The following is an 11,059-nucleotide window of genomic DNA, read 5'->3' on the forward strand; positions in this document are numbered from 1 at the left end:
CACACGCGTGTGTGTTAAGTGTCCACCCATACCACTCTGACACTTTCTCAAACAAGAGTTACACCCACACCCCAACTAATAAGAACTTCATCGGCTTATTTTTCCAATGTGAGACTCTTATTTTTACACTTTTTTCTTTGTGTTTCCCAATGAGAACTTCCAACACATTCTTAACCTTAGCCTCTTTTTTTAACCATAGTCGATTTATATGTTGTTCACTTGTAAAAATGAGCAAACTTGTTTGCTCATAATCACAAATGGATAAATTCGGTAAGCTCATCAAATTGCAGTGACCAAAACTTGCCAAAAATCTAATGTAATTTTATTAGCAGTTTTGCTCAATCAATACATTGTACAGAGTGTAATAATAGTGACAATTTTGCTAAACTGATTTGCTCGATTGTGGGAAAGCAAAACCGTTACACAAAATAGTCATATTAAAATGTATTTATAATCAACTACATCGGCTTGTGGCGCTCTCATTTCAAACAATAATGACTTATCTACCAAGTAGTAGGTCATATTAATAAAACATAAATAATAGTAGCATTCAATTTGTGTTTTATATGTAACGGCATAAATGTGATTTCCAATGTTCAATTGGGTTGTCTTTTAATTACGGAGGTTGGGCGCGAGCCAACTAATGGATCATGAACATTCGTCGTCTATTTTCCCTCCAAGCACCCCTTTATCAACGAACTTACCTGCCATTCAAAAAAATCTCACTCTGTCTCGTCCTAAATTCAATCTTCTCTTCTAAACACTTCCAAACACTACCCAGATATAGCGAAAATCATCAAACTGGTTATGCCATTGATATAGCCGAAAAGGGAGGTGATTTTCCAACCTATGAATCTTTTTCCGATTGTTTGTCACATTGCTGTAAAACCAAGTCCCTTGGTCCTGGATTGCAAGTTCATGCTCAATTAACTAAATCTGGGTTGTTAATTGATGCGAAACTTCGGAACCATTTGATTAATTTATACTCCAAATGTCGACTTTTCGTGTATGCCCGGAAGCTGCTCGACGAAAGTCCTGAACCAGACTTGGTTTCTTGGTCAGCTATTATATCTGGGTATGTCCAAAATGGGATGCCCAAGGAAGCCCTTTTGGCTTTTCAGGAAATGCACTCTTTGGGTATTATTTGTAATGAATTTGCATTTTCAAGTGTGCTAAAGGCTTGTGGAATTAGGGAGGATTTGAGGTATGGGAAGCAAATTCATAAGTTGGCATTGGTTACTGGGTTTGGGTCTGATGTTTTTGTTGCGAATACCTTGGTGGTTGTGTATGCAAAATGTAGAGACTTCAAGGATTCTAGGAGGTTATTTGATGAAATACCAGAAAGGAGTGTTGTTTCGTGGAATGCTTTGTTTTCTTGTTATGTGCAAGGGTATTTTTTCGAAGAGGCAATTTGTTTGTTCAATGAAATGGTTTCAACTAATATGAAACCGAATGAGTTTAGTCTCTCAAGTATGCTGAATGCCTGTACAGGGAAATTGGATTGTGATTTGGGAAGAAAAATCCATGGGTACTTGATAAAGTTTGGACATGAGGCTGATCAATTCTCAGCAAATGCACTGGTTGATATGTATGCCAAAGTGGGGGAAATAAAAGATGCTCTTCTTGTATTCGATAATGTTATGGAGCGAGATATTGTGTCTTGGAATGCCATTATTGCCGGTTCTGTGCTCCATGAAGAGCATGATTTAGCCTTGGAATTGTTTGGTCAGATGAATAATTTGGGTGTATATCCAAATTTGTTTACATTATCGAGTGCTCTAAAAGCATGTGCAGGATTAGGACTGAAAGAGCTGGGTAGACAGCTCCATTCCACTTTGATTAAGATAGATACAAAAGAAGATTTGTTTACCAATGTTGGTCTGCTTGATATGTATTCCAAATGTGGCTTGTTGGAGGAGGCAAACACTATGTTTAAATCAATATCAGAGAAAGAATTAATTGCATGGAATGCTATGATTTCAGGTTACTCGTCAAATGGAGAAGACAAAGAAGCTTTAAGGATTTTCACTGAGATGAATAAAGTGGGAGTAGGTTTCAATAAGACTACCTTATCAGCAGTCCTCAAATCCATAACTAGTTTGCAGGATATTGAAATTTGTCAGCAAGTTCATGCAATTTCCGTAAAATCGGGTCTTCAATCTTCAGATTATGTTGTAAATAGCCTTATTGACTCGTATGGAAAGTTTGGCAACATAAAAGATGCAGCCAAAATTTTCCAAGAATCCAGGAAAGGAGATTTAGCATCTTTTACTTCCATGATCACGGCTTATTCCCTGTATGGACTAGGCGAGGAAGCTCTGAAGATTTATAAGGAAATGCAAGGTATGGGGGTGTGGCCAGATCCATTTGCTTGCAGTGCTCTGTTAAATGCTTGTGCAAATTTATCTGCTTATGAACAAGGAAAACAAATACATGTTCATACATTAAAACTTGGATTCATGTCTGATACTTTTGCTGGAAATTCCCTTGTTAACATGTATGCTAAGTGTGGATGTATAGAAGATGCAACTCTTTCCTTCTCAAAGCTACGTGAGAAAGGAATAGTATCATGGTCTGCTATAATCGGAGGACTTGCTCAACATGGGCATGGGAAAGAAGCCCTCCGATTATTTGATCAGATGATTAAGGAAGGTATTCACCCAAATCATGTTACATTAGTCAGTGTCCTATGTGCATGCAGTCATACAGGTTTGGTTGAAGAAGCCAAAGAATATTTCCAATCAATGGATAAATTATATGGCATAAAGCCTACTCAAGAACATTATGCTTGTATGATTGATATCCTGGGACGAGCTGGGAAGTTAAACGAAGCTTTAGAGGTTATGAACAAAATGCCATATGAAGCGAATGGAGCAGTATGGGGAGCACTTCTTGGTGCTGCAAAAAAACACAAGAATGTGGAGTTAGGGCAACGTGCAGCAGAAATGCTATTCATCCTTGAGCCAGAGAAATCCGGGACACACATTTTGCTGACAAACCTGTACGCATCAGCTGGAATGTGGCAAAATGTATCAGAAATGAGGAAAATGATGAAGGAAAATAAGGTGAAGAAGGAGCCTGGGATGAGTTGGGTTGAGGTGAAAGACAAGATTCACATTTTTATCGTTGGAGATAAAAGACACCCCAGAAGTACTGAAATTTACGCAAAGTTGAATGAGATTAGGGATCTCATGGTAAAGGAAGGGTATGTTCCTACACTGGAAAATGATCACCATGATGTTGAACAATCCGAAAAGGAGTTGCAGTTGCTTCATCACAGTGAAAAACTTGCTGTTGCTTTTGCACTTATAGCTACCCCACCAGGTGCTCCCATTAGAGTTAAGAAGAATCTTCGGATTTGCTTGGATTGTCATACGGCTTTCAAGTTCATCTGTAAGATTGTCTCTAGAGAGATTATTGTAAGAGATACAAATAGGTATCATCATTTCAAAGATGGTTCATGCTCTTGCGGGGATTACTGGTGAGTGGTGATATTGAATTGCAGAAGGTTACAGGAATCACACACTATGATGAACTACAATAGATTGTCCTACTTCTGCAAATGTTTCATTTTCTGCTTTTGATGTGAAACAGGGATATGTTTAGCTGTTACTCTGCAAATATAGAGATGAAATCGTATGAAAATGTCTTTCCACCTAGTTACTCACAGGAAAGATCGGCTTATTTTGAGAATAATATCATAATCATTTAGTTAACATAGACTGTCTTATAGCCGAGTTTGGCATTTGCATAATACCCATCGACTGGTATGAGTTCTCGACTGTCGATAACAGACTGTCTTATCTTAAGAGTAATGCAAGAATTACATTACATTAGACTGGATATAACATGGAAGTCAACTGGAGTCACATTGAATGGAAATTTATACGAAAAGTATATACAACATAACCAGTTTGCACCTTTCTAACCTGAGAGTGATGACCTGAGAGTGATATGATACAGAGTGCTGGGTAGTGTCTTCCTACCCCAAACACACAAAAATTGGAAAAAGGGAGAAAAGAATAGGCCTAAACACAACATACTTCTATTTATATACTAATCAAAAAATATCTGACTAATGTATGACAAAATTTACATAGACATTGAATCCTCTGAATCTTCTGCTGTAATCATGGTTAACAATGAAAACTTTGCTTTCATACTGATCTTTCCACCCAACATACACAGCTTTGCTCCTGTCAACACCCAATATCCAGGATGGTCTTCTGGGCCTCTTATCATTTCCTTGGTATCGACAATATTTGACAGTTTTGGTGCCGAAGAAGGAGCAGGAGGCCCGCCAGGATAGAGGGCAGAGTTTATATCTGGCTTCTGGGGTTCCGGTAATGGGGTTAATGCCCCGCTAAAACGTCCACTAATCTTTGAAAACATCCCTGATTTCCGAGATAAGGTGTTTGATTCATCCCACTCTGATCTTCGAAGTTTTGCAGAAGTCACCATAGAAAACCCTAACCTCAAAAAGAGAACCTTTTTCATGCCCATGGATTTGACCTCAAACCATGCCCTTGTTACAATTGGGGCAGCATCATCAGTGGATAAATGATTATGCTCAACTGGGGCAGTGTAAACATGGGAAAACATACTCCACTTGATAGGTTCTATGTAGTCTTTTTCGAGATGTTGATCACTATGTTGGTTGCTGTGATCATCAGAAAGTTGGATGATCCTTGGTAGAGATGAAAGATGCTGGAGATGAATTGCAAGACGGTCGCTCTTCTTACCTTCCAGGAAAAGCCGTATTCCTGTGACAGGTCTATTTTCAGTTTCCACCGGCACAACATTTACATAAAGCTTAGGACCCATTAATCCATATGGCAATGACGGTGATGCATCTTTCTTTCGTCGAAGGGTCAATGGAAGATCGCCATATGCTGGAGCCCACTGCCGAGGCAACTGATACTCAAGAAATTCAGCAAGGTCTTCAATTGGAGGTTTATCTGTACATACAAGTAATATATTAGTGCATGTTGTACTACTCATGAGAAACAAATACAAAATCTTGTAAAGGTAGGCATCTATAGTTGAGTTAGATGATCAATCCTTTTAGAGCATGTTTGGTGTAGAGTTTTTAAGTGTTGGAAATGGAATCAATCAACTATTTCCATTACCTAATGTTTAGTATGAGAGGAGTGGTAACAAAATCCATTTCCTAAGGGTAACTATTACCACCATTTATTACCTCTCCCAACCCTCATTATCATTATCATTACCCCATTGCCTAAAAGAGGCTTCCGCGACAAGCGGGGTAACGGGGGGTCGGACGTACGCAACCTTACCCCTGTAATTTCAAAGAGGTTGTTTCAAATTGACCCAAAAGCGATAACTAGACAACGGGACGACCATCTTCTACTCCATGGAAAGGAAGCGAAGAGGTTTTAAGCGTCATTTAATTTAGTCGACCATCTTCTACTCCATGGAAAGGAAGCGAAGAGGTTTTAAGCGTCATTTGATTTAGTCCATTACATCTCAAAGCAAAAGAACAAATGAATCTTTGGCTCCATCTGAAATGTACAACACCTCTCCCAACCCATGGTAACAAAATGGTTACCCTCCTCAATCCCCAATTTGTTACAAGTGATTCATTTTGTAAGGTATACCAAACAACTAATAATGGTAATAGCTAACACTACCCTTTCCCCTTCTTATTTATTTCCTTTCCATTTTATTTCCTAAGGGTAACCATTACCACCATTTGTTACCTGTCCCAACCCTGTGATAACAAAATGGTTACCCTCCTCAATCCTATTTTATTACAAGTGATTCATTTTGTAAGGTATACCAAACAACTAATAATGGTAATAGCTAACACTACCCTTTCCCCTTCTTATTTATTTCCTTTCCATTTTATTTCATAAGTATATACCAAACATGCTCTTAAAGTGTATCTAGTTCTCTGAACTCCAACATTACCACGTATGTGAATTTGAGTGGTTAAAATAGCCCTCTCATTACTCACACTTATGTTTTTCTAAACTAGTTATTTATGGCCTTCGAGTGTTTAGGTGTAAATCACTCACGACCCAAGTTTATGCACGGATAGCTTCACTCCATGCACTATACAATTTATGACGTAGCAAAGACAACTTATGAAGTAGCAAAGAAGATAGTGGTTGATAGAACGACTGACAGACTTGTTCCATTTGAACCTTTAAATTAAAAAGAGATGTCAAGTGTAGAAGATGACTCACATCTGAGATACAGATTTACGGCATGACTGAGAAAACCACAGCCCTGGACTCCAGATAACAGTGTTGTTATGGGCACAAAGGACATAGATATCACATTCGGTGACTCAGATATAGTTGAAAGCCACTCTTTGTGTGTTCCGAGATCAATGCCTCCTCTTCGCACTGCAATACTCACAAGGTCCTGCAGAATTATGACAATCCTGATTAACATTTAGTTTCTTGAAACTATTTACTAAACAGAATTTACATTAACTAATTAAAAAAAATTACATAAAGCTAACCTCGTTCTTTGAATGAGAAGTGACGGAAGGTCTGAATGACTGAGCCAAAGATGCTTGGAGTTGCCAGTTAGTCCGGTTTTTGTTCTACAACAAAAAAAAATGGAAGCCAAGAAGAGTTAGTTTCTCCTGCAGCACATATCCTAGAAGCTTTCTCAACAAATAACTGGGCAAGATTATTTGTAGATGTATAGAAGGTTGGGCAGATAACTAAAGTGCAGCTAGAAGACTAAACCAATTTGAAGAAAATATTGCCAACGTGATCAATGATAAGAACAATGATCTTTGAGCACTTTCTTTTGGCAGTATGATTCAATAAGTCCTCAGGAAAATAGAAAAAAAATACACAGCAGTCCCACATGACAAATGTACAACAAGAGACAACGCAAATTCTTAGGAGGTAAATGGGAAGAATATGGCAATTTAAAAATAGACTCGTTTTGATAATTCATACAGATGTTGGACTTGATTTTTGTCTGATAATTTGAATGCTTTGCATGAGCTATGAGCTTAGGAAAGGAAACTTTAGCACACTGACACAAACTCAAGTAGTTAGCCTTTGTCCTCAGACTCCTGAAAAGTCCTAGGAGGCCTTGAAGCCTTGGGCCTCTAATGAAAAAAATCGAGAAGTGTATCAAGTTTTAACTTATAAGCAAGGAACCTCCGATTTTCATACTTTGGCTCAAGAGACTATCTAAAGTTTTCAACTCACAATCTTAAGCTGAAAGGCTCATTTTGGCCTATGAGCTGTAAAACAACCAGAAGGATAGAACTAAAATCCGTGACTTATAGGGGCTTGACCTACGGACTACAATACCTATCACCCTCCAAGCATCCACCCAAGCATGGGATAAGACTAATCAATCTTGCAAGTAGCTAGTAAGCCTTCAAAGCTGTTAATTATAAGCTTTAATGTGGGTATCCCTCAAAATATCAGGAGGCGTGATACTAGGCGCCTCAGGAACGTGCAGAATTCATGTAATCTAGAACTGCATGCGTTAGCTCGGCGACTATCCAATCACTATCAGCTATTAGTACTCACTTTGGTTGCACAGTAATATGGCTCATAGGGCTTTATTCCATAGCAGTTTACCCTCAAGAAAGTGCTTTATTCTCATAGAATTCAACTCCATTCACCTCGAAATTTAACCTAGTTCAGGACAGGGATATATAGGAAATAATAGAGTTGTGTTTCTCTCCCAGAAACCTAAGGTGATTGTAAAAATGAGCTATTTTGCTGTGATATGGTAAGTGAAGAGTACTGTATCATCTTACAGGGATCCAATCAGCAGCCATCTTCCATATGTAAGATTTGTGCCAGTTATGTTAAGGCCAACCCAGAAGCATGATGCTAACATTTGAAGTAACTTTAATTGATGGCATAATTCAATTAAAGAAAGAACCAAAACATTGGCAGTGCATGCACCTTTGGCTTTCCATTAGCTCCACTATTCTGTAAATCTTCAGAAAACCTTTCATCAGCAAGCTTCTTGAGTATATTCAGCACCTCAGCTGGTTCAATGTTGGAGCTTTTATTCTGCTTGATATGTATTACATCTTTACCTCCCATCTTTACCCCAACAACAATATGGGTTCCATATTTTTCAATGAACCTGAAATACATGTTACTTGAGTGGTAAGACATTTAATAAATTTTCAGCATCAAACTATACCAAGCAACAATATTACGCCATAGAGGGGGGAAGATCAATCATTCAATAAATGAGAGCATTATAAAGTAGATACTTACGCAGCAAGGGAAACAGGGTCCCATAACAAAGGCACTTCTCGTTTGATATCTTCAGTAAGTGTCATATGGGATTTGGGAAGCTCTATAGTGTAAAGCGTGATGAAACAACCATCAAAGGCAAGGGATTTTGTTACACCTGCATCTTTCTGCCAGCACCCTTTGAAGCTGAACATCACATTGAAATGGCCTGAAGGAATTTTACCAGATAAGGAGTGGTCTTGATTGAAATGCTCCGACATCTGCGATATATTAAGTTAAAAAAAATTAAGAGGCTTTTCTCCCTGAGTTCACTCCTCATGTATAGAGTAGAACAACTCCTCGAGTCTTGGAAATTCATTGATCGACACAAAAAGCAACAGCAGACATGAATCTACTGATCTGTTTGAAGTATTAGTAAATCACTTTGCTGCTTTCTTCTCTTAAACCTGGCCATCAAAGCCACAGGCCGGCCTGTCAAGGAAGATGGGCATTTCATGATTGCAGAACAGTAAACTGTAAACATAGAACCTCTGAATAACAAACCAGTGTTACACTAACTTTGATGATAGACTGATGACCAACTGCTCTTCTTGTCCATCTATGTAAACACTAATACATTTTTCTTTTCATGATATGCAACTTCACCTACGAGTAAGCCCATCTTCACCCTTGATTCATTTGTTCTTTTGGTTGTGGGATGTAATGGACTAAATCAAAATGACTCTTAAAACCTCTTTGCTTCCTTTTCCTTTCCATGAAGTAGAAGATGGTCGTTATGTTATTGCTTTTGGGTCAATTGAAACCAACCTCTCTGAGGGTAAGGTTGCGTACGTCCGAGTCCGACCCCCTTAACCCGCTTCTTGCGGGAGCCTCTTTGAGTCAATTGGGTAATGATAATGAATGAAAATGATATGCAACTTCACCTTACCCCGCTTCTTGCGGAGTCCTCTTTGAGGCAATGGGGGTAATAATAATGAATGAAAATGATATGCAACTTCACCTACGAGACAAATGTTGGAATTAACTAGACCGATGACTTGTGTATAATAGATCTCAGTTTCGAAACCCCGCCCCCTTTGTTATTTGTATTGCCCGGCTCTTTCGCAGCAAAAAAAAAAAAAAATATCAATTTTGCAACGGCTGAAATTTTTGTTCTTAGTTTTTTCATCCCCTTCAAGTCTTCACTACTCAAACCATAACAAGTCAATTAAAAACACTTCAATAAAATGTTTTCATTAAAGGAAAATGAGATATGCAGCTCATTCTCAGTTCTCTCTATAACGTATAATCGTATATACTACTCTGCATGTATTAAACATTAATAATGCTAATTGACGCATAATTTTATCATACCCCCGAAATCTCGATAATACTAACTTGGTATGTGCTCCATGTACCCCATAAGAAGTGAAAGTGTTAAACATATTTCGTATTGAACATTAATAACATTTGTTGTACATTCCGAATTCATGATTATACTCTGTACTAACTTGGTAGATGTTGGCCATTTTTTGACCAATATTTTTCGATAATAGAGTAACATACGTCGATTTGGGTTTTTCAGCACCCTATTTATCCAAACAAGTGCTATAATTACTAAATTATCCAAACAAGTGCTATAATTACCTGATTAAAAGACAGAACATCGGACCGGAATCGAGTGCGCTCGCCCTTATCCGACTTAATAGAAGACGGAACATTAGGTACAACAACTCCACCAGGTAAAACCAAATCTCTACTGAATCTATGATCAATTTCAATCAATCTTGAATCAGACGGTCCAGCTTTACAAGACGATAATCGGAGATCCGTAGTAAGATCATACCCGTACCCGATTACTCGAACTGCCCTCTCGGCTACCGATTGAGGGTCCATATTTCTCATACTCCCCATTTCTATTGTTTTTCCGGGTAGCTAAAAAATTAAAGATAGTACTGAAATAATTATTGACCCGGATATTTGTCTTGTGGTACTGAAATAAATAAAGGTATGGCTGCGCTGCTGGAAAGGGGTGTGAATTTGAGTGATTGATGATAAAAGTAAAGAGAGAAGAAGAAGAAGACTGTGGAGGAGAGAGAAAGATAAGTGTTGAATAGTCAGTCAAGCTGATGCGTGTTTTGGGTGGAATCTGCTGCTTCGTATGCAGGTTCCTCTGGTTTTGACTCCAACTTTGATTATTGTTTGAATTTCAGTTTTTTAGTTGTTGAATTTTTGTTTGAATACTGTTGTATGCATGGGTTAGTTAAATCATTTGGATTTGATAAAATACTACTTATCTAACGGAGTAGACAAAGGCTACTCACTCCGTTCTAAATGAGTGTTCACTTTCCAAAAATAGCATTTTAAGTGTCTTATTTTATTTTTGGACATACAATTTTCAATATATTTTTCTCACTTTTTCATGAATTATGATCGTTTTTTTATACATATTCTACATTTCTCTCACTTTTCATTCACACATCCACTTTTATTTGTATTTTATCAATAAATAATTATTTACTTTATCTTTTCTTAAAAAAAACACTCTCAATCATTTTTTATCTTACACATTTTTCATTTTTATTAATTACTGTGAATTTCCTCTATATAGACACTTACTTAGAAACAGAGGGAATAATAATTTTTGTATGCACTTGCACTAGGTATATCTGAGTTGATTTTACTCAAGATTGTAATCATTGTTTTTATTTTTTAACATATTATACTCCCATCGTTTCAGAATAAGTGACACACTGTATTAGACACGTAACGTAAGTAAACTAATAGATAAGGATAATAGAATGTAATTTATTAACATAAATTAGAGCTGATCATCATGGGTCCGGCCTCTGGCCCGGCCCAAA

General features: G+C 37.6%; 2 protein-coding genes across 3 annotated transcripts; one reads left to right on the forward strand and one right to left on the reverse strand.

Moving 5' to 3' along the window:
• The first annotated feature begins 483 nt into the window (after window positions 1–483).
• LOC110787710 (pentatricopeptide repeat-containing protein At5g04780, mitochondrial) lies at window positions 484–3,720 on the forward strand. Its single transcript, XM_021992348.2, has one exon. It carries the CDS (start codon window positions 651–653, stop codon window positions 3,483–3,485), a length of 2,835 nt encoding a protein of 944 aa, XP_021848040.1. The 5' UTR covers window positions 484–650; the 3' UTR covers window positions 3,486–3,720.
• A 303-nt stretch (window positions 3,721–4,023) lies between these two features.
• On the reverse strand, window positions 4,024–10,421 carry LOC110787711 (MACPF domain-containing protein NSL1). 2 transcript variants are annotated; one of them, XM_021992349.2, is made up of 6 exons: window positions 9,843–10,421; window positions 8,238–8,476; window positions 7,914–8,100; window positions 6,491–6,574; window positions 6,210–6,390; window positions 4,024–4,958 (listed from the first exon to the last, which is right to left on the reverse strand). In XM_021992349.2, the coding sequence occupies exons 1-6, from the start codon at window positions 10,107–10,109 to the stop codon at window positions 4,093–4,095; spliced, it is 1,824 nt and encodes a 607-aa protein (XP_021848041.1). In that variant the 5' UTR covers window positions 10,110–10,421; the 3' UTR covers window positions 4,024–4,092. The 2 variants fall into 2 exon arrangements, with proteins under 2 accessions (XP_021848041.1, XP_056687221.1); XM_056831243.1 differs by having other exon boundaries at window positions 8,238–8,687; window positions 9,843–9,983.
• Between the last annotated feature and the right edge of the window lie 638 nt (window positions 10,422–11,059).

The sequence above is a fragment of the Spinacia oleracea genome, chromosome 6 (genome assembly GCF_020520425.1).
Source record: "Spinacia oleracea cultivar Varoflay chromosome 6, BTI_SOV_V1, whole genome shotgun sequence".
In the NCBI taxonomy this organism is placed as follows: Eukaryota; Viridiplantae; Streptophyta; class Magnoliopsida; order Caryophyllales; family Amaranthaceae; genus Spinacia; species Spinacia oleracea.